Here is a 26,841-nt window from a genome sequence, read left to right as displayed (position 1 = left end):
ATAGTGAAAAGAGTATTAGTAAATGTAACGGAAAGTGGGAAATCAAAAGTTAATTTACTAATGGAAAGGACATTTTTAGTGAGATGAAGGACAACTAAAATATCTAATAAGTGAAGATTTGGAACAGGAGAAAGAGTACCAGTGTGGGTGATGGGTAGAGATGCACCGTTTCCTATGATCACAGAGTCCTTACCCGTGTAATTTTTGGATTGATCCAAAATAGATGGATCGGTGGTCATATGGGCCGAAGCCCGAGTGTCCAAAAACCAGTCACTAGCCTCAGATCCAGAGAGAGAACAAGAAGTGTTGAAGGCTTTAGCAAGATGAGTCGAGGAATCAGTCTGAGTATAACGTTGATTGTAGCGATCAGCATAATGGCCTTCCATGTGATAGATATGTTAGCGGGGTGGATGACGACCCTGACCAGAGTGAGTGCGTCCTCGGTTGGAAGAGTTGTTGCCATGAGAACGGCCTCATTGATTACCACGGGAAGCAGAGGAAGTTCTATGGGTATTGTTACGGCCGCGAGCAGTGGCTGTGAACGCCGCAGTGGTAGCAGAAGGCTCAAGGGACTGCTAGAACAACTCAAAACTTTCTGCTTTAGAGACTAAATCTATAAAACAAGGGAGAGAGGTGAGAACCTTCTAAGCGGTGGAAAAACTGGAAAATTCGGCACCAAGACCACGATGGAACCAGTGCACATTGTCAATATCCTCGACGGGTCTCCCAATAGCATGAAGTTGGTCACAAAGAGCTTTGAAGGTATGAGCATACTCAGCAACTGGTTTGGTGTCACGTTTCATCAGCTGCAAATCATCCTTGAGTCGCAGTTCACGGGCTTTCGAATGATGGTTGAATGTATTCTCCAATGCGACCCAGACATCGCGGGAATTGGAGAGGCCAACAACAGCAGTCGTGGCTTCTTCGGTGAGAGAAGAGAGCAGTAAACTAAGAAGCCATTGATCGACTGATTTCCATGCCAGAAATTTGGGGTTGAGTGTCGTAGAGGAAGCTGGTTCAAAACGGGATGGCGGGACCAGAGTTCCATCAACATAGGCCAACAGTTCTTGACCCTCAAGGAGAGGAAGAAATTGGCTTTTCTAGAGAAGATAATTGGAGGAAGACAATTTGATGGTGATCATGTGAATAAGAGTATTAAAAGGAAGAAGATGAGAAGAGGAATCGGAAGCCATGGGGAGAAAGGCAGACAACTTTTTTTTTTTACTCTGGTGTTTCCTACGCATGTGCGCACGTGTGTCGCTCTCTGCTCGAGAAGACCCCAGGAGCTAGGGAAGACGAAGGCAGGCTGAGGACTGGAGGGCGCTGTGATCGAAGACGACGACGTTGGCGTCGGTAGGCTGAGGACCGGAGGGTGAACTGTGAGCACGAAGAGCCTGGTGTGAGATGAAACACGATGGTGTATCGGCTTCAGATTAACGGCGCCACGGTAGAGAAGAAAAAGATTCGAGCAGTGAAGCTCAACGAACGACGAGAGATAACTGCGGCAAAGATTTCCAAGAGCAAAAAACAGGGTGTTGCGGTAGAAAAATAAATTTGAGCAGCAAAGCTCGGCAAACGGTGGGAGACCTTCGGCAAAGATTTTTGAGAAAAAAAATCTAAAATTGCTCGACAGGGACAGGGTAGAACTCTTGCTCTAATACCATGATAGGATTCGATAAAACTACCACACTTCGAAGGTGGGTGAGTATGATATATTTATAACCTTTACATTTCCATATACAGAAGATTACATATCATAATTGATTAAAACTGAAATGGAAAGTTTACAATGGAAGAACCTGTAATTGACGCTAATTACAATCACCGTAAATCATACAAAGATTAGCCTTGAATCAAGGCGAAGTATCTTCAACGGTGAGGATGGGAAGAGACAACATTGAGAGGAAGAGATAGCCTTGGGATGACACATCGTCGCACGGTCTGAAGAGGAAGACCAGCATTGCGGTATTAACCCATATGGAGAGGAAGACTAGTGTCACAACATCACGAAAGAATTCAGTCAAGCAAGAATTAAGTCAAGTTGACTTTTCCCACTAGTGATTTTTCGGCCTATCATGACTGGAAAACCTTATCTAGAAAATTATGTAATTTTCCAGGTAAGAATTTCTAGACAAAAAAATGTGTTTCTTGAAAATATGGGGCACTAATAAACCCAATAAACACATTTCTACCTTGAAATGCTTTTCTAGTATTTCCTAGAAAAGACACTAACATGGCCTTGAAATTTCAAGAATGATCGCTTTACTCACTTAGCCACGGTTCCCTTTTGCTTATATGTTATTTAAGTTTATTTCAATGTCCCCTATATTTTCCTTCTGTCTCCACCCTCTCTTTCTCACTCTTACTACAAGATTTACCAACTCAAATATGTAAGCATGTCTATTAACAATGTGCTTAGTTCCACCTAGTTAGATGAAGAATAAATGAAACTCATTAATACAAAGAAATGAGTCTCATTCACTCTCCCTCTTTGTGCTTATAGGAGCTAGATGAACCCAATGCTATTCCATATGTACTAGTTGTCAATATTTTCGGTGTCTTTCCAACCTAGGAAATGTATAGTTTAAAGTCTGAACAATTGGTAAGATTAAAAGATTTTCGGTCTTTCTAATGTACTATTACATAGAAATAATTGGTCCTAAGCTTTCCATATGTCACTTATAATTCATGAATGTAACAAAGAACAATAATGAGAAGTGCCCCTGTAAAAAGGGGAACTTACATCTATAACATTTACAATGTGACCCCGTCTTAAATCCATGAATGTAACCAATTTTATTTGTAGTGTTATGAACATTAGATTAGATTAATCTTGAGTGAGATAAGTTTAAGGGCCTAATTTTTATATTTGTTGCATTTAACCAAGTGAATAGCACAATTAATTCTGAAAAATAATATTTTTTTTACATTGAAGTAAAAAAGTATTATTAGGGGTTTAAAGTTAACGCATTTGTGAATGAGAGGACCACGTCACCAGTTACGTTTACTCGAAGGCATTGCTTACAGCTATCTTGGTGCGTGGAATAATAAATACCGTGGCCCGCACGGACTTTGGTCCATTCCCATTCTCATGCAACAAAACAGAGACCCCTGTCCCTAGTCCATTTCTTGTACCATAAATGGGTTTTCTGTACCCTCCACGTCTCCATTTCATCGTCCTTTACACGCATTCTATCACTTTTGTCGTCCACCTCGCATTTATATTCTCCCAAACTTATTTAATACCAATTTAATGATTCTCCTGAATATGAGATGTTCTTTTCTTCCCATGCTTCATCACAAATAGGTGTTTCCCTCACCGTTACCCCGGGGCTGGGATAAGACTCGTTTTCTGGCTTTCAAGTTTACATCTCCTGATTCTGTATCCTTTTCTATTATTGAAGCATTTTGTTATTTTCTTCTAAAAACGTTTGAGATGTTCTTTTGGGTTTTCCATCTTTCGGGGCTGGGATAAGACTCGTTTTCTGGCTTTCAAGTTTACATCTCCTGATCCTGTATCCTTTTCTATTGTTGAAGCAGTTTGTTATTTTCTTCTAAAAACGTTTGAGATGTTCCTTTGGGCTTTCCATCTCTCGATAGGGTATGTTTGGGAAACCAACTAAAGGAAGAATAAATTAAAAAAAAAACCATTATTATTCCCAAAAATAGTTAGTGAAAATGAAATAATTTTACTAACTATTTTTGGGAATAATAATGGTTAAATTCTTATTTTCTTTTCTAGGAGTTCTAAATAGACCATTAGGGATATACGTTTTAATGATGCGGTGGTTCTTCTTCGTACAAATGAATTTGAGTTTTGTAGAGTATCTTTAAAAAGCATATATGCTCTTTGTTGAACTGCAATTTGAAGAGGAATATATTCTTGGATTTGCAATCTCGTGGTTCTTGCGTTTCGTTCGATAGGACCTACTAAATTTGGATGTGCAAATCCGGGCTCTGAATGATAAGACCCCGATGCTTAGAAAATCACTATAGCTACACTAATCCTCATTTTGATGGGTTGGGGCGTGAAGATGGGTACATTTCTAAGACATGCTCAATTGTTAGTAATATCATCAAGAATTTCAATAAACTAAAAACATAAGCCTAATAAGACATACCTCCCGCCATTGCACTCACATTCCGATTATGAGAAAATATAAACACAAAAATGTAAAAAGGAATTGAGAAATCTCTGTTTAATCTATCCAAGACTTTAATCTATGCAATTAATAGAGATATCACAAACTTTCTTGTTAGACTAAATATCATTTTTTCTCTTTGTGAGAAAAAATCACATACATTTTCTAAAGAAATCATATTTTCCTTTAAAAAAAAAAGATGGGTTATAAGTGATGGGTTATCACATGTCTACTATCCCAACATCAAAGGGAAAACTAACTGTCATTTATTTAAATATTAAATAAAGAATAATAGGCCATAATATTCAATATTTTTATTTAAAACATAAAAAACGTCATAAAAATAATAATCTATATTTTTTATAAAATCATTATTTTTATTTATTCAATATATTCATTTTATAATTACTGCATTAAATTAGTGATTTAATAGTCATAATTAAAATATTATTAAAATAAATATTTGATAAATATTTTTGGTTTAATTATCCCATTGCTATAATTAATTAAACCAATGGTTAATATTGTTTTGATAAAATAATATATATATTTTTTATTTATTATATTAATTTTTTATTACTATATTAAATTAGTGTTTTTTAATGTTAAAATATATCTTATACTATTAAAAAATAATTTATTTATTTATTATATTCGCTTATGTTATTTTTTACTTTTTATTTAATTTTTTTATAATTTATTCTAACCACACGAAATTATTATATTAATTTATAATATACTGTAGTCATCAAGTAATATAATATAATATTTTATTAATTTATTTATTAATATATTTTAATACTACACACTAAATCACTTATAAGTGTAGTAACCATGCTTTTTTTGGTTAATTTTTTGTTTAAGCATATATTCTATTTAAGTATATTACAAAAAGTTACTCATTTTCTTGTTTATATCATATTTTTCATTTGGGGCACTAACATTTAAAATTGTTTTCTAGTGTACTTGAACTCGTCTATACTAACACCAAGGATGAGTTAAAGTTGAATAAATTCATTTATGATAAATTGAAATTTTCGTCTATACTAACCCCAGCTTATCAAGTCTTTAGGTAAGGAGAGAACACTTTTAGGCAAATCAACTTGTTGGCCAAATTTTTCTATAATTAATTCTCTAGTCCTCCTTGTAGATAATAGCAAAAATCAATCAATAAGCATGAGATCAAGTAAGGTAAGGTAAGGTACCAATTCCGAATTAGATCTTTCCAAGATTATTCCAAAAATATATTTGACTCCAGTTTGGGATAAACCAATCTCGATTCAGTTTCTCATGAATTAGGCAAGATATGATTGATCGAAATCCAAACAATATCAGGCATAATCAAGACGATATTGTGAGATCCTAAAAAACAACAATCTTTCTTAAAATGGATTGGCGTCAACTAGACTTTCAAAGGACCACTTCCTTTCTTATTTTGTGTTTGATTTCTTTTATGTAAAACACAATACTCTATTCTTGATTTTTCGGCTCCCAAAAAATTCTCCAAAAAATCACAAAATCGAGTATAGTTCTTAAAACAACTCAGTTCGTGGAGAAGCTTACGAAGCTAAGTAATTAGATTTCTAAAATCCAATGGATAAAAAACCACTCATAATAGGCTCAAGAACATTTTTCTTCATTAGGAAAATCTTGTTCCCACAAAATTACAACTTTTTATGCATAAAATCTCAACATAAACAAATTTTCAGCTAAGAACTTGCAACCCGACAAAATTGCCTTGGTAAATCTCAATAATTTCATAAGATGAAGAAAACAATAAGATCAACTCTAAACCATCTTCTAAAGATTCTAAAACCAAGAGCATGAAATAATAATAACAAAAATGAAAAACTTATCTCACATGCTTCAATCTTGATTCACAAAGAGCTTTCTATGAGTAGCTTTGATCATAACTTCTTAGAACATTATTTTGACGTTGGGATCCTAAATTTGATGTTCTTTTGCCATGCTGAATTTAGGATCCCATGATTGAAACCTCGAGCAAGAAAAGAGAGGGAGAAGAAAAATGATTTAGGATCCCATGATTCCCACCTTATAACAAAGTTCAAATAAAAGGGTTTTATATTTGATTGAATGATTTGTATGCTCATAGAGCTACATCTTGTATGGTGCTAAGATTCAAGCCCTATTTATTCTTTTTCCTATTTGGGATAACTCGTTTTCATTATATCTAACTTGCTCACAAAGCAATCTACCTTATAGACTCTTCCTACAACTCATGGGCTCTACTAGAGATTATTTCTCTCCTAGAGTCTCACATATATTTTCCTACTTCAATTAAAACTCCTACTTGAAAACGATAACACAAGCTAAAATAAAGTCCTACTTGTAAGCTACTATTGTGTCCCATTGAAGGCTAAGCTCATGCATCCTCTTCCAACCATCCTCCACAACAATGGTGAGTACTTCTTGTTTGAGTAAGTGGCCGAGTTGAGTAGCGAGTCAGGGAGAAAGATTTTGGGTTTGTTACATGGTCTATTTACCACAATCCTATTCTATTACTTGTTTCATCCAAAAAGGGGACCATTTCTTTACCCTTTTACCCATAGTAACCAGGAACACAAGAAAATAAAAGGGATAAAAATAAAATTTTCATATAAAATTACCTAAAAAAAATATAAGAGTATTCTTACATATACATATAAGTGGTTCAATTGATTATATTTTAACCTTTAATTATATTTTAAGTTTTTTTTATGCGTAGCATCAATTACACATGAATTTGGCCTTCTTCCTTCCTTTGGATGGTTTTGGTTTTCTCTTGTATCACTAGAAATTGGGATGATGTGCTAGATAGATAGATACCAATACTTGGCTATATGAGAGTACACCCTGCTAACAGTTGGGTGAACGTTGCACATGAGCATTAGATTTGTTGCACCCTGGCTGCATATTAGTACAACATCCACTCTTTCCATATGGAAATCAAACCCATCTCCATCTTCCAACAGTAATCGAAGGTAATTTTCATTCCTGTTTTAATTAGTGAAATGTCTCAGGTGTAGGACCTAGGAAGAACACTTCGGCACTAGGGAGCCTTGCTTATGATTTTGCAGAAGCAGAGATCCTCACGTTTAATTCTGGCATATTTTTCTTTATTTGTTCACCTTGTTTCATGGAATGAGGGGAAGTTTGATTGTGGAGCTCACTCTAGCAACCTACATGATGGTCTCTCAATGTGATTTTGAAGCTGGAAGCAAAAAATTTTGTTTACCATCACAAATGGGTTTGAATGGATTACATCTTTTTAGGTAAAAACTTCACATTCCCACGCGTGGATATTGTTTTCTGAAACGTAGGTCTCCCTAAAGACCTGAATGAGAACTCCTAAGAATGCGGAGATGATGTGTCCTTTGATAGCTCCTACGTTGGGTTGCACAACACAACCACTAGAATGATTTTAATCTTGCATGAGTTCCTGTCTTTACCTTTCAAATTGTTCATATGTTTATTCTCTGGCTAGTGCACTTTGGCGTGAAACTCAAACTGTATCCTCTGTCATTGGCCAGCCACTGATACCGCCAAGATGCAGATCTCTTGAAAAACTTAGTTAACGATGGATTGATCCACAGTGTTATAGGATAACCATATAAGGAGGAAGTGAAAGGATTTGTAAGGAAAAAAAGACTTCTATGTGGCTTCCTAAGTAAATTAAGTGCTAGGTGGCTGTTTCGTAAATATACAGGTTATCCTCATAAGATGAAAAGGAGAAACTAGGATTACAAGACGACAGACTGCAAGGAGTTCCTCTAGATATAGACAAAAACTTGAGCGAATTAATTCATCTACAGTTCCTGGGAGCAAGGCCTGAGGCCAGGTCAGACGTCTCAATGGAAAAAATTAATTAGACGTTAACATATCTAAAGAACTGTAGATAATGTTTTATTTTCTAAAACGCAAAAACCAATTAAACAAACATTATTAGGATCTACACTACTTAATAGAAAATATTTTTTCACCCACTTTCTTTTATAATTAACTAATAAAACATAAATTTCTGTTTATAAATAATAATCTAACATAAGTTTGTGGGCCTAAATAGAAAATTCAATAAAATAATGTAATATTTTTCCCTTTTAGTCTTTTTAATTTTTTTATTGAAAAAGTTTAGTCGTTTTTCTTTGTACTAGCAATTAGGTATAGGGTAAGTAGATAATTTATATGGTTTCATAAAAAGAAACGTCGTTATCCTATATTAGGGCGAACAGAGCAAAAATTGGATAATCTATTTTATAAGTATGAGCTGATATACCTCAAAAATTAAAATTTTCTTCTATCGCGGCTTCTATGAAAAAAAAAATTATCTTCTTCTTGATATGGATTTTTCTTGCTCCGTGAGCAGTTTTAGGTGTCCAGAGATAAAAAAAGGGCCTCTATATGAATATAAGAATCAACGTAGAAGTGGTAATCGAGTTTTGAAAAATATTCCTACTTTCAGTAGCCCTTGTTGGAATAATGTGATCAAAAGTAGCTTCATGTTACCAATAAAGCCCTTTTTCCTGGGTCGAAGAAGATATTTTCTAGGCATGGAAGTAGCAAATTGCTTTGGTTAAGATATCTGAACATGTCCCCTGGAGTGCACGCTTCAAATAAATTGAGGACGTTTGTCTTGTATATAATAAAAAACTAAGCCAAATAAACTCTAGATGTTTTTTTTATATTTCGACAAAACCCTAGGCAAGAAAAAAACTTTAGAAGCTCTCTGGATCATAACCACCAATGACCCGGGACCTCTAGTCGATCGTTACCCCGAATAATCTCAGACACTTCTTCTTTGCCAACGGCTGTCGGGCTATCTGTTGGACGTCCTCATCCTCTTCTCCTTTTTCATTATCTTCATCGTCAGACCTACTCGTATACTGCCTCCCTAACGCTAGATTCAGTCCAACCATCTTTTCATGATTGAAGACCCCAACTGTATTTACATTGGTTTCATTGTTATAGTTTACGTCAATCATCCAGGATCTAGCCACCCCCTCTAACCCTTTCCTGTATTCGCAGTTATAGAATGTAACTAGGTCCTTTGGCTTTCAGTTCCTTATCCCTCACAAACCGGTTCCATCCCCTTGTAAACATGTAGCTTTGGCTACTCTTCCAATAACAATACCTAAACTTCCACGACCTCAGATACTTATCGAAGAAGACCAACTGAATGTCCTCCGTCTCCTCGCCTTCTTCTGTCTCCGAGACGAGAGGGAAGAACTTAACTGTGTGATTCTTCGGAATCACTTGTCGGTTTAGCTTCCCGACGTTGCTCGGCGTCAGCTCCTTCAAGAATAGCTCCTGGCATATAACTCCTCCTCGTCTGGCGGGACCACTTCCATTCACAAGATTAAACCCGGCGCCGCTGTTAGCAGCTGTCTTTGCGTTCTGGGTGGTCCGGATGTATTCATCATAGTTAGACTCATAGGACCCTTCCTTGATCATGCCCAGCACGTTTTCAGTGGTGAAGAGGTTTTGAAAGGCATGTTCTCGATCTGAATGGGTTGTCCATGGGAAGTTGCGGTGGCAGTTGCCGCTCCGGAGGTTGATGGCAGAACTGTCGTAAGCCATGGCTACAGCCTGCTCGAACTTGAATGTCCCGAGCCAGATTGTCTGGTGGTTGGCATAGATTTGGGCTCCCCAGTGGCCCACCACACCCTTGAATCGGGATGGAGCAGTCCCGCTCTCGTGTCTCTGGCGTTTATATGGCCGATGAGCGTTTCAGAACTGTTAGCAGCTTCCTGTGTTAGTGGATGCGGAATTACAACTAACATTTGGTCGTCGCTTGAAAACCTGTGAGGAATGAAGCAGTCATGATCTTTACAAAAAGGACAACTTTTACAGCAGGGTTGATGAGAGCATGTAAGAACATGTTAAATTACCACTGAACATAAAACAGATAGAATGCAAAACAAGAAGATGAAGCCTCCAGAACATATAAACAGAGAATAACTTACATCTAATACGGATTCTGGTTTTTGTTCTTGGAGCTTAAAAACGAACGAAGAAAACTGATCAAAGAAAGAGTTCAGAGGCTTTGTAAAAGAAGAAGATGAAAACGTGAAACACAAATACAATATCTTTGAAAAGATAATGGGAAACTTGATATTAAATCAGAGGAGAAAAATCCTCTTCTTGCACAAAAACGGAAGGTTTTGCAATTGCGGGTTGGAATTATATTTTTTTGAAATGACAGGTTGGAATTATATAGAAAGAAGAGAAATTTGGTTAGATAGTGACAACTTTATAAACGAGAAAAAACAGAAAAGTTCTTTTCTTATTTTCTCGTTTCCCTTTTGTTTATTTCATTCTATTTTTCTTCTATTTTTGAAAATATTTATGCATTATCATCTTTACAACAACTCCCTTCAATGAACCGAAATTGAAGGCTAGATTTTTTCTTCAAACTGTTCCACGGAATAGCACTCTGGAATTTGCTACACCTATCGATGGCTTTTGGGGCAAATACCACCAGTTGTATTTTACTTTTCTGTGACACAGTACAGGCTGGCTATCTTTTTTCCTGCAACATATGCATCTTTTATTTTCTTCATCTGATAACGTATCAGATTTTTCGTAATTTAAATGCCTCGTTTGGGTCTACATCTATTCCGCCAATGGAACTCTGTTTTTTTGTAACAGATCAAAGGACGGGCGCCCGTAGAGGCTTTCATCTAGCACCGACGAAAAACCCGCCTATATTACGGCAGATCCATTGACCATGCTGAAAACAGGAAATGAGAGTGTGATTATCTTAAGACTACAATAGAACGGTCAAAGTCAAATATGAACCAAGACCTTTCGTGACCGTTGCCATTCCCTCGTTAGGACTCAAGTCTTCATAGTTTATCCTATCTCGCAGCTTTCTTTATCAGTTTGAAATGAACCTATTATCAGCTCCCACACCAATAGGAACGACAAGAACCTCTGCATAAATAAGAATGACTGCTTCAAAGTACAATGCGACAGTCATTAGTGAGTGTTTTTGCCATTATTATGCATGGAATAGCAGAACCATCAAGTATTCCACACGAGTTTTACTAAATCTAAACCAAATTTATTGAGTTTTATACTTAGATATGGAGTTCTTCCTTGGTCATGTGGGCTTGGGCCCATCTTCTAACAGGAATCAAAGGTGCTTCATTGATATAGTAACAACATCCCTAGTGAGTCATACCAATACTTGGCTATATGAAAGTAGGGGTGGCTTCGAACCGAGCCGGCTCGTGAGCGGCTCGAGTTTGGCTCGGTGCCAGCTCGATTCGATTCAGTATCTCTCGAGCTCGAGATCCTAAATCGACTTCACATAGGGGTGGGAGAAATTATTTTCTCCCAACTTAGGTATCTCTTTGTACTCTCGTTTTCCACCGAGACGACGCATAACGAGGGTGTGGCACTGGCGAGGACCTGTCGTCTGCGAAGGAGGAGGCAACGGCGACGGAAGCAGAGGAGGCGAAGAAATCGAAGGAAGAGGAAGAAATCGGAGGGAAAGGGATATAGCAACAAGCGAGGAGCTGTCGACGACAATAGAGGTGGCCAAAGCGGTGGACGGGAGGGGCTCGGCGTTCCCCCACCCTCCCCAATCTCGCTCTTGCTCCTGCTCCTGCTATTCTGTGGAACAGTTTGAAGGAAAAATCTAGCCTTCAATTTTGTTTGATTGAAGGAAGTTGTAAAGATGATAATGAATAAATAATTCCCAAAATATAAGAAAAATAGAAAGAAATAAACAGAAGGGAAACGAGAAAATAAGAAAAGTAATTTTCTGTTTTTTCTCGTCTATAAAGTTGTCAGTGTCTAACCAAAATTCTCTTTTATCTATATAATTCCAACCTGCAATTAAAAAACCTTCCATTTTTGTACAAGAAGATCTTTCTCCTCTGATTTAATATCAAGTTTCCCCTGATCTTTTCAAAGATATTGTATCTGTGTTACACGTTTTCATCTTCTTCCTTTACAAAGCCTCTGAACGCTTTCTTTGATCAGTTTTCTTCGTTCGTTTTTATGCTCTAAGAACAAAAACCAAAATTTGTATCAGATGTAAGTTATTCTCTGTTTATATCCTCTGGAGGCTTCATCTTCTTGTTTTGCATTCTATCTGCTTTATGTTCAGTGGTAATTTAACATGTTCTTAAATGTTCTCATCAACCACGCCGTAAAAGTTGTCCTTCTGTAAAGGTCATGACTGTTTCATTCCTCACAGGTTTTCAGTGTCTAACCAAAATTCTCTTTTGTCTATATAATTCCAACCTGTAATTAAAAAACCTTCCATTTTTGTACAAGAAGATCTTTCTCCTCTGATTTAATATCAAGTTTCCCCATATCTTTTCAAAGATATTGTATCTATGTTACACGTTTTCATCTTCTTCCTTTACAAAGCCTCTAAACTCTTTCTTTGATCAATTTTCTTTGTTTGTTTTTATGCTCTAAGAACAAAAACCAAAATTTGTATCAACTGTAAGTTACTCTCTGTTTATATCCTCTGGAGGCTTCATCTTCTTGTTTTGCATTCTATTTGCTTTATGTTCAGTGGTAATTTAACATGTTCTTACATGTTCTCATCAACCCCACCGTAAAAGTTGTCCTTTTGTAAAGGTCATGACTGTTTCATTCCTCACAGGTTTTCAAGCGACGACCAAATGTTAGATGTAATTCCGCATCCACTAACACATGGAACTGTTAACAGTTCCAACTCCACTAATGCTCATCAGCCATATAAACGCCAGAGACAAAAGAGCGGGACGGCTCCATCCCGATTCAAGAGTGTGGTGCTCCAACAAAATGGCCACTAGGGAGCCCAAATCTATGCCAACCACCAGAGAATCTGGCTCGGGACATTGAAGTTCGAGCTAGCCGCAAACGTGGCCTACGACAGTTCCGCCATCAAGCTCCATAGCGGCGACTGCCACCAAAACTTCCCATGGACAACCCATTCTGATCGAGAGCACGCCTTTCAAAATGTCTTCACCACTGAGGACGTGTTGGGCATGATCAAGGAAGGGTCCTATGAGTCTAAGTTTGTTGAATACATCCGGACCACCCGAAACGCAAAGACGACTGCTAACAGCGGCCCCGGGTTTAATCTTGCGAATGGAAGTGGTCCCGCTAGCCAAGGAGAAGTTAAATGCCAGGAGCTGACGCCGAGCGACGTCGGGAAGCTAAACCGACTAGTGATTCCGAAGAAACACGCAGTTAAGTTCTTCCCTCCAGTCTCGGAGATAGAAGAAGGTGAGGAGACGAAGGACATTCAGTTGGTCTTCTTTGATAAGTATCTAAGGTCGTGGAAGTTTAGGTATTATTATTGGAAGAGTGGACAGAGCTACATGTTTACAAGGGGATGGAACTGGTTTGTGAGGGATAAGGAACTGAAAGCCAAGGACTTGGTTACATTCTATAACTGCAAATACATGAAAGGGTTAGAGGGGGTGGATAGATCCTGGATGATTGACGTAAACTACAACAATGAAACCAATGTAAACACAGTTGGGGATGGCGGGCTGGAGCTAGCGTTAGGGAGGCAGTATACGAGTAGGTCTGACGATGAGGATAATGAAAAAGGATAAGAGGATGAGGACGTCCAACAAATAGTCCGGCAGTTGTTGGCAAAGAATAAGTGTCTGAGATTATTCAAGGTAACGATCCGCTAGAGGTCCCGGGTCATTGGTGGTCATGATCCAGAGAGCTTCTAAAGTTTTTCTTTTCTTTCCTAGGATATTGCCGAAATATCAAAAAAGGCTTCTAGAGTTTATTTAGCTTAGTTTCTTCATATATACATGACAAGCATCCTCAATCAATGAGAACAAGTTGTGACCTGATATCTTTCATCTTTCACTGTAATTTATTTGAAGCGTGCACTCCAGGGGACAATTCCCATGTTCAGTGATCTTAACCAAAGCAATTTGCTACTTCCATGCCTAGAAAAGATCTTCTTCAACCCTTACGAAAAAGGGCTTTATAGGTAACATGGACCTACTTCAGATCACATCATTCCAACGAGGGCTACCAAAACTAGGAATATTTTTCAAAACTCAATTACCACTTCTACGTTCATTCTTATATTCATATAGAGGCCCTTTTTTGGGTCAAAATCCTCGTTATTTACTTGGACAACTGAAACTGCTCACAATGCAAAAATATGTCTACAAAGCATCCAAGCAAGAAACATCCACATCGAGAAGACCTTAAAATTATTTTTCTTTTCATAGAAGCCCAGATAGAAGAAAATTTTAAATTTTTAGGTATATTAGCTCATATTTATAAAATAGATTATCCAATTTTTGCTCAGTTCGCCCTAATATAGGATAACGACATTTATTTTTATGACACCATATAAATTATCTACTTACCCTATACTAATTCTTAGTACAAAGAAAAACGACAAAACTTTTTCAACTAAAAAATTAAAAAGACTAAAAGGGAAAAAAATACATTATTTTGTTGAATTTTCTATTTAGGCACACAAACTTATGTTAGATTGTTATTTATAAACAGAAAATTATGTTTTACTAGTTAATTATAAAAGGAAGTGGGTGAAAAAATATTTTCAATTAAGTAGCGTAGATCCTAATAAAGTTTGTTTAATTGGCTTTTGCGTTTTAGAAAATAAAACATTATCTACAGTTCTTTAGAAATGTTAACGTCTAATTCATTTTTTTAATAATTCTCTAAAGACTTTCTGCATTTAAAAGTTTTGTAGAGGTATCATCTAGAAAAGTTTTGTACAGGTATCATCTAGAAAACTTTCTTAAAAACTTACACTTTCAGATTAGAACTTGCCTCTTTTATACCTACAATTCTTTGGTATGCTGGATTTGACAGTTGTAACAAGACCATCAGGTGTATGTTGGACACGGACTTACATATTTGGGCAAATAAAATAAAATGTACTTAGAAATAAAAACAAGGTATGTCACTATGTATAAGGCCAAAATATGTAATAAATGCAATGGGCAAAGCATGGAATCTAAAACTGGAATCCTCATTAGGCATTTATTTTTCTTATCCAATGCATTCGTGATTGATGTAGAATTCAGTTTATAATTTTTATCAAATTTTAATGATAAAATGAAAATAACGGTGATTTTATAAATAAAATGATTTTAAAAAATTGGGTATAACCAACGTCAGCTAGATTTGATTTTGGAATCCTTTCCCTCTTTCATGATTGTAAAAGATATTTTGTCAAAGTCTCTATTGCATCAGTAAAAATTATTTTAGTATGTCATATATGTAACATGGTCCTAAGTACAATGTTCCAAGAACCTGAGTGAAGTGCTAAGTTCAAGGGCTCAACTCTGTTGAACCAGAACCAGATTTCTTTCTAGTTCCTTCTCGCTTTATGTTCCAAGTAAGCTGCCAACCTAGCCATGCGACTGCATGACGAACCTCAGTAGGTTCATTCTAGGCTGACCTTTTTTTGTTCTTTTTTTCTGTGTGTTTATGGGTATATACCAATTTACTTTGATAATAATCTGGTATTAAGTAAAGTCTACTCTACAGTGAAAGCTCATGGGGAAAGAATTGACTAACCTAGGTCTCCCTGTTTGTAACAGTTGTTTCTGGTGCTCCATAGTTGCATTTCTGGTATCTCTCAAGCGTCTTGAACATGCTGCAGATGAGAAAATTTATGAAATGTAGGACGAAAGGAGTAATAATAGGCTGGAACATTTTTATTTTTATTTTTATTTTTTTTTTGGCAATAGCATACATTGTACACGTTTTATTATCAAGGACTGCATGCATCATAACGAATGTCTGTTTATTTACTAGAATGAACCCATCACCTGCTGAAATAAATCTCAAATAAAATTAAGAAAAACGAGCCTGGTCACTGGCGTCTATTTGATTTTCAACTAATAATGTCTGTCACTCAACTGATACTACCTCTTTGGGTGTTCAATCTAATTCATTCACAATACTGAATGTACTAGTTTTCTTGCACACCTATTTTGCACCATTACATCTTATCTTTGTACTCTGAACAAAATATGTCCAAACATAACAAATTTAATGTTAGTTTACAAATGAGGTCTGACCTGGCCTCAGGCCTTGGTCCCAGGAACTTTAAATGAATTTAGTCGCTCAAGTTTTTGTCTATATCTAGAGGAACTCCTTGCAGTCTGTCATCTTGTAATCCTGGTTTCTCGTTTTCATCTTATGAGGATAACCTGTATATTTACGAAACAGCCACCTAGCACTTAATTTACTTAGGAAGCCACATAGAAGTCTGCCTTTTTTCCCTACAAATCCTTTCACTTCCTCCTTATATGGTTATCATATAACACTGTAGATCAATCCATCGTTAACTAAGTTTTTCAAGAGAACTGCATCTTGGCGGCATCAGTGGCTGGCCAATGATAGAGATAAGGATACAGTTTGAGTTTCACGCCAAAGTGCACTAGCCAGAGAATAAACATAAGAACAATTTGAAAGGTGAAGACAGGAACTCATGCAAGATTAAAATCATCTAGTGGTTGTGTTGTGCAACCCAACGTAGGAGCTATCAAAGGACACATCATCTCCGCATTCTTAGGAGTTCTCATTCAGGTCTTTAGGGAGATTACGTTTCAGAAAACAACATCCACGCGTAGGTTGCTAGAGTGAGCTCCACAATCAAACTTCCCCTCATTCCATGAAACAAGGTGAACAAATAAAGAAAAATATGCCAGAATTAAACTTGAGGACCTCTCCTTCTGCAAAATCAGAAGCAAGACTCCCTAGTGCCAAAGTGTTCTTCCTAGGTCCTACACCTGAGACATATCACTAATTAAAACAGGAATGAAAATTGTTTCACCACTTCCCACTTATCTTAAGGTTCTTAACTGCACAACAATGGTTATGTTCTCTGAATGACAACCTTGGTTCTTCATAAATCCACTAAATGATTTGTGGTATTGGTTTCTTAGTACAATTTATTGAAACTAACATGGACTTTCTCAGATTGATCGAACATCAACATATCGAAGCCTTTTTAGCTATTGACGTTGACTGGTCTATTTATTTATCCAGGAAGTTTTACACACAGTTCAAATTGTCCAACTTAACTCTTCTGGTTTAGTGTGTTGAAAAAATATGAGCAAGATTCATACAAATAGAAGGAAAAATAGAAGCAAAGAAATAGAATACGAGAAACAAGATTTAAAGTGGTTCGACCAACGTAGCCTATATCCACAAGTGAAGAAAGAGAAGAGATCCCTATCAAATCTAGGAAATTACAGAAGCTATTTGGCAGTGTTTACATAAGAGAATTTTTCATCCTAGCCGTTCGTCTCAACTCAGAAAAACAAATTGCATCCACAACACCCACTTAATGAGATAAACGGATCCCTAATAAGATAAATGGACCCGTACTTAGTGGCCCAATCCCTCCATTACCACAAAAAATCTCAGATGAATAACAAAAGGCTTTAATTCCACTTAATTCACTGGTGCATCTTGAAATTGAGCATCAATGTAATTCAAGGCATTACTCAATAACGTGGATGGTGTTAGTAAGAACTCAAGCCAAAAAGAATTTTAACAAATACACAAGAGAAAATAAGTGAAATTTGTGTGCCTATGAGGCACGTAATCATCTACTTAATTGCACAATTTCTAATCAATCCAATGTGATCAAAACCAGCCGGTGGCTAATCAGTCTGAAAGGTGAACAGGTCAAGTTGAACCTGGTTTAGCCAGGTTTTCTGCCACTTCACCCATTGACGATATCTAAGCCTCATCCATTAATGGTATATGAGCCTCACCCATTGATGATATGTGAGCTTGGCCTCTAAATGTGTGTGTGTGTTAGAGAGAGAGAGAGAGAGAGAGAGAGAGAGATCAACCCACTCCCTCTTTCTTTCTTGAAGTAGGGAAGAACCCTTGCCCTCCCAACTTGCAAATAAAAGTGGGAAAGTCCCTTCTGCAATGTTGAAGTTCCAGACATAGGGAGGGAGGGGTCCCCATCCAACAGGTAGATGAAAGGAAAGAGATCCTTGTCCTTTTTGTTTGAGCAATGGGAGTTAAATATTTCATTAATAAAAATAAGTTACTGAATATTTATCAGTTCGAGGTAAGAGTCTACCAATAATTACTACTTAATAGCTTGTTATATGTACAAGAAAGTTAGTTGATCAAGCAAAAGAGAAGGGAAAACATCTATTCATGAACTATTGAATCACGATTCTCTTGAAATATTTAATGAAGAGACCCATAGGCCTAATTGAGATAAATCCCGTCCATCTATAATCTAATCCTAGTCCTATGGGTTCCTATAAAATCCTATATTATTTTAGTCATTTTAAACGACATAATCAAGTCTTGGACTAATCGATAGGAACAAACGTTAAGAGGTTCTCAAAAGATAAAAGCTCCTCTCTGTTATGATCTTTCTTATAAGGTGAAGAACAGAGATATATTTTTATTTGTCTGTCCTTGGAGCAACAACTAATTGACTTAAGGAGTCAATTGAACTTGAAGTGTCAATAGCATTGGCTATTAAGTTTAAATTTGTGCGGGTCAATAAATGCTCCATGTTCATAATTTTGAGTTCAACAGGAGTCAATTTCTGAAAAGCACTTCGTGTCTAAGTGGCAGCTAGCTTTAGTTGATATAGGAAACCAAATTCAGATTCAGTAGGTTTCTGAAGATCTGGCTTTAGAAATTCTTCTACTTCTCAAAAATTTTCCAAGGCATTAAGTATAGGACCTAGAGACTACAAAGGAGTCATACTCTTATATTGACCTAGGTCTAGGAAGGTTTTGTGTGTATTATTTGGAAAGTTGTCACTTAACTTCTGCTAGTTAGTTCGGAAAAGACTTAGGTCACATTTAAGATGGTTTCTGAGCAAGTTCAATAGGTCTCCACCTACAAGTGATTCATGTATAGGAGAAATAAAAGAAGACTTATATGTAGTAGAGGGAATTTTCCTGATCCATCTCTTCATTTACTCAAGTCCCTTGGGCATCAATTGTTCTGCCGAGGCAAAGTTGAGACCTTTGATCAACTGCCGCTAGCTTGAGAATATTTAAAGTGATGTTATTGCGTAAAATGGAGGTCAAAGATGACTCTTTGGCCACTATTAATTGGTGATGGAGGTGGGACAATTGCTTAGTTCCACTTTGACATCCTTGGTCTCCAATTTGGTAATCAGAATATTTACATAGTACACTACAAATCTCTTGAAACAATATATGTTAGATCTACCAATAACCTCGAAAATTCTGTTGGGAGAGGAGAGTTAGAGATGGAGATTATTGCCTACCTTGTTGGCTCGTCCCTCCCTTAGTTGGCTCGTCCCTCCCTTAGTTTTATTGTTTTTCTTCCTTTTAGCTGGGGTTTGACTTTTATCGTTCCTCCATTGCTGCTTGTATTCTTTCTTTCTTTTTCAGTAAAATTCACATCATTCAAATATGGTTGGTTTTGTTACATCTTCCTGGAATTGATCTATAGACTTCGATTACCTATGGGCCACTAAACTACTTGTGTTGGAGGTGGGAAAATTCATTCTTGGGAACAATCAGAGTCACCGCCTGTAATTGGCTGACATTCCCCCATTCAGGCAGGCAAACTGTGGCTTGTCGAAAGCAGGGTCAGTGCTTCATTCCAAGCAGCTAATCCAAACTCCCATGTGATGCACATATTTGGTATTTTGTGCAAACTTCGTAGATCAGAGGACAAGTAATCAAGAAATAAGTTGCCAACTCTTGGATTAGGTCCTATCATACAAGTATGTGTGCCTGTGATCTGGTTCCATCCCACCTGAAGCAAGGGTGGGATCGACCACATGTGTTACCTATCATTGGTCCAAAGGTTCATTACTCTTGGTGTTTAATGTAAACATCATCTAGCACAAATGAGCAGGCATGATAAATCTTGACTTACTCTTGGATTTTGTTCTCTACAAAAAGTTGCCAAACTAAAGTATCAATTAAACTTCATTTGTTGAGGGAGATTAACAAAATGCATTCACAGAGAGGGCCAGCTTGAATTATTCACTATTTCGGCATTTCCTGTAGGTTTTCTCCTCCTATTTGCAACAACCTTCTCTTTTATTTTGTTTCTCGACATTTTAAGTTCTCAAGAGAGTTACATTTTTTGTTTTTTTAATCACTTTTGGATACTATATTTTTGTTTTTGTTCCTTATCCGGTCAGTTCTACGGGACCCTATCTTGTGTTACAGCCGAATTAATAGGAACCATCTCCCTCCTCTGCCTGTGACGTGGCAAAAACGAAGGTTTTACAAGTTTTTATCAGAGGATAAAATTAAAATTACTCCAGACACAAAAAAAATAAAATAAACGGACAGCTTCTACTTTACAACGAATGTCGTCGCGGTAAGGACAACGAAGTACAAAAGTTTTAAGGAATAAATTATTAATCGACGAAATTGTCAGAGCTAGGTGGTTCCGGTCCACCTGGGTTAGGTTTCACCCATCCCTGGTCCATCTGGGTTATGTTAGAGTTTGTGGTCTGGGTTAAGTGTTGTGCTTTCTGCACCTACCAGACCGGTTTTTTGGGTTGTATTGGCTAGGCGTCTAACTCAAAACTCTAAAGTTAAGTGAACTGGGGCGAGAGTAATACTAGGAAGGATGACCTCCTGGGTAGTCCTATTGGCTAAAACATTTGACATGGTATCAGAGTTGGGCACCACGTCCCGCGTTCGAATCCCGCAGAGAGCGGTAAGGAGCGGGAACGGTGGGTGTCAGAGCTAGGTGGTTTCGGTTCACCGGGGTTAGGTTCCGTCCACATCTGGTCCATCTGGGTTATGTTAGAGTTTGTGCTCTAAATTAAGTGTTATGCTTTCCGTACCTAATAGACCGGTCTTTTGGGTTGTATTGGCTAGGCGTCTGACTCAGGACTATGAAGTTAAGTGAGTTTGGGCAAGAGTAATACTAGGATGGGTGACCTCCTGGGAAGTCCTATTGTTTAGGCGTTTGACAGAAATGACTACTCAACGAGGGCTGGCTAATATCAGCCAGAACCTCAATCACGCAGAAGACTGCTCTCTGCCATTGGACGGGGACAAAGAACCAGTGACCTCTAGTTGCACAGGGAATGAGAAGTGTTTTAGCATGTGATGAAAAACTTAGTAACAAAATACCTCAAGAAAATAAAATGGAAGGGAAATCACACAGATGTAAGCACTTCAGGGTTTCCACGTTTACTGGTAAAAACTATATTTTTCTAGCTCGCTGAAAGTAGAAAATGCATAAATATAATCTATGAAGAGTAACTAATGATAAGACCTTTAGCGAACAAAACAGAATTACACTTTTAGATTTTGAGGGAGCTATATGTTGTATCACAACTATGAAGCCCAGCAAAAGGAAGTTTCAGATTTTCAGTGCGTTGGCAAGGACATCGGCAAGAGAGGTCAGCATGAACAATGCGCTGGCAAGGATGTCGACAAGAGAGGTCGGCAAGAACAATGCGCTGGCAAAGATGTCGGCAAGCACAATGCGCTGGCAAGGAAGTCGGCAAACCAGTAAACATGTTCGGCAAAGATTATGCCATGTATTAGAGGTGTATTCGGTGCCGATTAAATCTCAATGTCTATAAATAGGACCGTAAACTATGTAATCTAGAATCCAGAAATAAAGAACAAAAAGTTCAGAGAGCTTGTTGTCTGAGAGCATTTAAATTTCTGTGAGACAGAGGAGCGTCGATTATATTTTCAACAGTGGTATCAGAGCTGGTCGAAAATCCTTTAAGAAGGTTTGTTCTTTGTTTGTTTCTTTGATTTGTAACTTGAACAGTTGTTCAGAGAGATCTTGCTTCTTTTTGTGCTTTTCTTCATAGGCTTGCAGAGATCCTTGAAGTTGCCCTATCGGCATTTCTTCCAAGTCCTTTGTTTCTTCAATCGTCACGACAATGTGCTCAAATTTGGGATCCAATGAACATAGTATCTTTTCTATTATTCTCACATCTTCCAGTTTTTCATCGTTTCTTTTCAATTGTTTAGAAACAATTACTACTCTTGAAAAATAATCCAAAATAGATTCGTATGATTTCATATGTAAGCATTCAAATTCACCTCTTAGTGTTTGGAGACGTACCTTTTTCACCTTCTCGACTCCTTTGTAAGAGGTTTGCAACTTCTCCCATGCCTCTCTGGCGGAGGTTGCACTCGAAATCTTTTCAAAACCATCATCATCTAATGCTTGATAGATGAGGTAGAAAGTTTTCTTGTCTCTCTTTCTTAAATCCTTTAAAGATATCTTTTGCTCTTGTGTAAGAACATCTTCTTTTTCTGGCTCACTAAAGCCATTTTCAACGATGTCCCAAACATCATGTACTCCAAGAAAAGTTTTCATCTTGATACTCCAGTTATCATAAATATTATTTTTGAGAATTGGAACTTGGAAGGATTTCACACTATTTGCCATTTTTCAAAAAAAAAAATCTTTGAATTTTTTTTCCAGAGGTTCTACCTTATCATGTCAAAGCTTTCGACGATACGAATCCAACACCTCCAAAATCACCCCGATCGGACGTCGGATGAGTTTCTACAAGCCTTTAGAGTATTGCTGAGTCAACTCAGCGAATTGAACCGGCCGAGTTCACGCCGGGTCGGACGAGTCTGTCCGGAACTTTGGCGCTTTAATATGCCTGGGTGGACGAGTCGAGCATGCGGACGAAAAAACAGAGACGTTGTCGTCTCTGTTTGTGGATTTTCTTCGGCCGGAAAATCCTTCCACCGGAGACGTTTTTGAGCCGGAATCTTGGCAACGGAACCTTCGTAAAGTATTTCCTGACCTTGGAAATCTAACCGACGCTCCTCTGTCTCACATAAATTTAAACGCTCTCAGACAACACTATATTCCACCTCTGAAGCTTGGCATGGAACATTATTTTCCAGAAAGAAAAAAAAAAAAAGGAGGACCGAAGAAACTTCGGTATTAGGAAGTTTGGAACCCTAAACAGCGGAGAAGGCATGAAAAAGACAAAAAATCAAAGAGTTTTAGCGTTTCATTAAAACTAGGTCACTTGAGAAATTTGAGTCTAATCGTGAAATGTCGAGAAATCAACTCCTGTTCTCGAGAAGGAAACGGACAAGGGAGAGACGATCGAAATGCAAAGGTGACGCCATACTTGAGGTGAAATGATCGCTTCGCAGTTTTCCTTTTTTCCTTATTGTCATCAAAGATTGACACAATCTGCGAAACAGACGATACTAGGAAAGGATACTTGTATGAAGAGGCTGAAACTTATGACAAAAAATACAGCTCCGTCCAAGCAGCGGTCATGTCAGATTGATCAGAGAAAACGTACTCAACAAATCGCCGCTTAAACATCACACTGAAGACTTTTTCATTTCGGTTTCTCCATTTTTATGATTTTTTCCTCTTTTGACGTCGATGACTGAAACAAAAATGGCCTGAAAATCGAACTGTTTTATCCACTGATCTTGTTCCAGAAGGATCTAGGAAAAGGAGTGCAATTAGCCAGAAGTAACCTTCCGAAAAAGGCTCAAATAAACATGAAGACAGCAATCACGAAACCGGCCACTACTTGAGAGATATAAAACTCTTTAAACGCCTTACTAACGAAGGGAGGAAAAAGTTCAAAATGAACTCGTTTTTGCAAGAGATCATACAAGAAAAAAAGAAAAAAAGAGAGAGGTAAAAACGGCGCAGAAAGCAGGCATAAAACAGAAAAGAAAGTAAAATTTCTTGCGTTACCTAGAGCTGCTGCAAAACTCATAGAGCTTCCCTCTATTAGAGAAGACGATGAGAGCCACCTCCGCATCGCACAGCACCGACAGCTCGTAGGCCTTCTTCAAAAGCCCGTTCCTCCGTTTGGCAAACGTGACCTGCCTGTTGATCTTGTTCTCGATCCGCTTCAGTTCCACCTTACCCCTCCCCATCTCGTCACCTCCAAACGGAAAAAGAAAAAACTTCCAAAACCGATCGGGAAAGAAACGACCAAATTTCGAATCAGAGCGAAAGATGGAAAATTGGAAAGAAAGCCGATCAGCCTCCAGAGAGAAAAGACAGAGAGCTCTGGATGTGAGTGTTTGGTTGGGTATTTATAGTTGTTTGAGGATCTGGAAGGCTTCAGTGGACTTTCGCCTTTGGTTTTTCTTTTATTTTTTCTTTTACCGAGGCAGCTTGGCCTCCCGTTACTCCTATTCCTCCCCCTTTCGGACATTAACTCAATCATTATTATCAAAGGATAAGACGTAAGAAAATGGGCAGAGCAGTCTACCAAGGAATGTATACTGGAGGAAGACGCGGAGCAGCAGCCGACCAAGGTGGAGTTTCACATTCGCCGCACGGGTCCCGAAACTGCTACGTGTCTGCCGCTAAACTGCGCGCCGGAACTATTGGTATTTCCTGAAAGTCACGTGACCGTAACTTGAGGTATAATAACAACCATGGACTATTCCTTAACACTCTATCAAATCAATATTCTCATATTTAGGTATCCTCACAGCAATATTCTCATATTTAGATATCTACCCAAATTATCCATGTAAGAGAATATTAAGGATAACCCCTTGTACATTAGTGAGTACAAAAATATTATATTTATTAGTTGGTACAAGAGGTTTTCTAATGGCTAGTCATTTTAGTACAGAACCTTCGACCCACTTTAACATGGTATCGTCTTATATAGATAATGAGATAAAAAATCTTAATTTTATTAGTTGGCATAATAAGTTTTTTTACTAATAAACTCAAAATCTTTATTTTCATATATTTTAGATTATTCCTTAATAATGTTCACCGAATTGGTTGATATAGAAGTATTAAAATCCGATACATAACTATATTCGTAACATACCACTTATCTCAAAATGTGGTACATGTCTTTCAATACACCTCAAATATCGACCAAAATTAGTGCGATGTCGAGCCCCACATCTAGCCATGGCATATGCCACCAAAATGAACCATTGTTTCACTCACCGTTACCCCTGGGCTGGGATAAGATTCGTTTTCTAGCTTTCAAGGACATCTTCTGATTCAAGTAGACCACTAGGGTTGTACGTTTTAATGATGTCTCTACTTTAGACCGTTATGTTTCCTCTACCCATTTAAAAGCCCAACTCCAGCTCATAGCAGTACAAGTTGGGCCTATCAAATATTTTATGCACAATGCATGGATCTAAATTTCCCCCCGACCTGGAGTTGAATGACCCACCCATTGCTTGCCTGTCTGAGTGCCCTAGGGAATGATGTGATTCCCAATTGGGGACCCATTTAATCTTTTTTCGACTTAGAGCATCTTGAAAGCATTACTTGTTTTTTTTTCTCTTTAATGTTAAAGGGAAAAACAAAGGAGAGGTCTCCAGTTCTCCACTGCAGCCACCCCTCACACCTGTCCCCTCACTCTTAAAGGAGGAGCTCATCTCGTTTTTTGGGTTGGCATTGGAAGGTGCCCCTACCCATCGAACAACGACTCGGACAAAAATAAAACAAAGGGTGGGGGGGGGGGAGAGGGGTGGATTCCTCCCAATCTCTCAGGCAGAGAGGGAGGGGATATAAAATTTTTATATCATTTTCTTACTTTTAAAAGTCTGTTTTACAAATTTATCTAATGAAAAATAAAGAGACTAATGGGTTTGAAAGCTCGCCAAAGCTTGTAAATGTAGGGACCCAAATGAAACAAGTAATGAAGGGGGTGAAAGGGAGGCCCTCCGGTTCTCCACTGCATCCACCCCTCACTTTTTTAAGGGAGGAGCCCATCTCGTTTTGGGAAGAGGTGAGTATCCTAAGGAAAGAGCTTGTCCTACACCCATTTGGGTTGGCACTGGGAGGTGCCCCTACCCTATCGAACATCGACAAGAAAGGCTCGTAGCTCGGAAGAAAAACAAAAGGTGGAGGGGTGGCTTCCTCCCTATCTCTCAGGCCTTCCCATGGGTCAAATTTATCTAATGAAAAATAAAGAGACTAATGGGTTTGAAAGCTCGCCAGTCCCTGAATCAAGCTTGTAACTGTAGGGACCCAAATGAATGAGACAGGGATGTCCACATAGCTGACACGTAGTGTGTCTGTGTCACCTAGTATGAGCCTCTAGGTGTTAGTATTACCATTATGAAAAGGCCAGATCAAAGTTCTATGGTATAATCTGAATGAAATCTTGTATCAGATTGAGTATCCAAAAAGTTGTACCCGGTTCAGATACGTGTCACCCAATAAAACTCCCTACACTGTCACGTTATTCTAAAAGCAGATAAGGAAATGGAATTGGGCTTCAACATTCTTCACGGGAGCCACCACCATCCAGGAACTAACATGCAGGGGTGAGGCCAGCCGCAGTGCTCTCCGGGGAACAAACTATCGGTCCCATCACCTCCCTCGCCTCTCCTCATCGACAGGTACGTCGTCTCTGCTGTTCCGCGGCGAAGAAGCAGAGATGGGATTTTTCCTCGTCGCAACTCAAAAAGTCTGAAACTGATCCAGTGAAAAGTAACTGCGGAGCTCGGACATGACTTGATGTATTCCAGCAATGAGCGAATCGGGGTCCAAAGTTGGTGATATATCTTTTGCGCTTTCGCTTGTACAGGAGTAAGCAACCAGCAACCAGAAGAAACTGGTGGTCGTTAACGTTAATTATCCTAATCTCATTTAATTATCCACCTGTCATGTACACTGGGGCCCGCGAGATGAGTAGGTGAAGCGCTGGAAACGAAAGCGGAGTCAGAACAATACACAGAACCGCTCACGTACTACGAAATGGTTTATTTGTAATTAAATCAAACATCGAGGGTGG

General features: G+C 38.1%; 2 protein-coding genes and 2 pseudogenes across 2 annotated transcripts; 1 reads left to right on the top strand and 3 right to left on the bottom strand.

The window, feature by feature from the left end:
- Positions 1-8,896: 8,896 nt before the first annotated feature.
- On the bottom strand, positions 8,897-11,118 carry LOC137949386 (AP2/ERF and B3 domain-containing transcription factor At1g50680-like; annotated as a pseudogene).
- A 1,663-nt stretch (positions 11,119-12,781) lies between these two features.
- Positions 12,782-13,705, top strand: LOC137949383 (AP2/ERF and B3 domain-containing transcription factor At1g50680-like; annotated as a pseudogene).
- An 8,083-nt stretch (positions 13,706-21,788) lies between these two features.
- Positions 21,789-22,508, bottom strand: LOC137949375 (uncharacterized). The gene has a single exon (XM_068795450.1). It carries the CDS (start codon positions 22,506-22,508, stop codon positions 21,789-21,791), a length of 720 nt encoding a protein of 239 aa, XP_068651551.1.
- A 174-nt stretch (positions 22,509-22,682) lies between these two features.
- On the bottom strand, positions 22,683-23,989 carry LOC137949366 (MADS-box protein CMB1-like). The gene is made up of 2 exons (XM_068795442.1): positions 23,805-23,989; positions 22,683-22,902 (listed from the first exon to the last, which is right to left on the bottom strand). The coding sequence occupies exons 1-2, from the start codon at positions 23,987-23,989 to the stop codon at positions 22,683-22,685; spliced, it is 405 nt and encodes a 134-aa protein (XP_068651543.1).
- Positions 23,990-26,841: the final 2,852 nt, after the last annotated feature.

The sequence above is a fragment of the Aristolochia californica genome, unplaced genomic scaffold (assembly GCF_029961685.1).
Source record: "Aristolochia californica isolate CCGP_79_NKW_82.1479 unplaced genomic scaffold, dmAriCali1.0.hap1 SCAF_1, whole genome shotgun sequence".
Classification (NCBI taxonomy): Eukaryota; Viridiplantae; Streptophyta; class Magnoliopsida; order Piperales; family Aristolochiaceae; genus Aristolochia; species Aristolochia californica.
Note: the sequence above shows the minus strand (reverse complement) of the source record. Positions and strands in the feature narration are given on the sequence as shown.

Coding starts and splice junctions, on each gene's coding strand:
- LOC137949375 (XM_068795450.1), bottom strand. CDS start 22,508: ATGGCAAATAGTGTGAAATCCTTCCAAGTTCCAATTCTCAAAAATAAT.
- LOC137949366 (XM_068795442.1), bottom strand. CDS start 23,989: ATGGGGAGGGGTAAGGTGGAACTGAAGCGGATCGAGAACAAGATCAAC. Junction 22,903..23,804: donor GAGTTTTGCAGCAGCTCTAG/GTAACGCAAGAA, acceptor TATGTGAGACAG/AGGAGCGTCGGTTAGATTTC.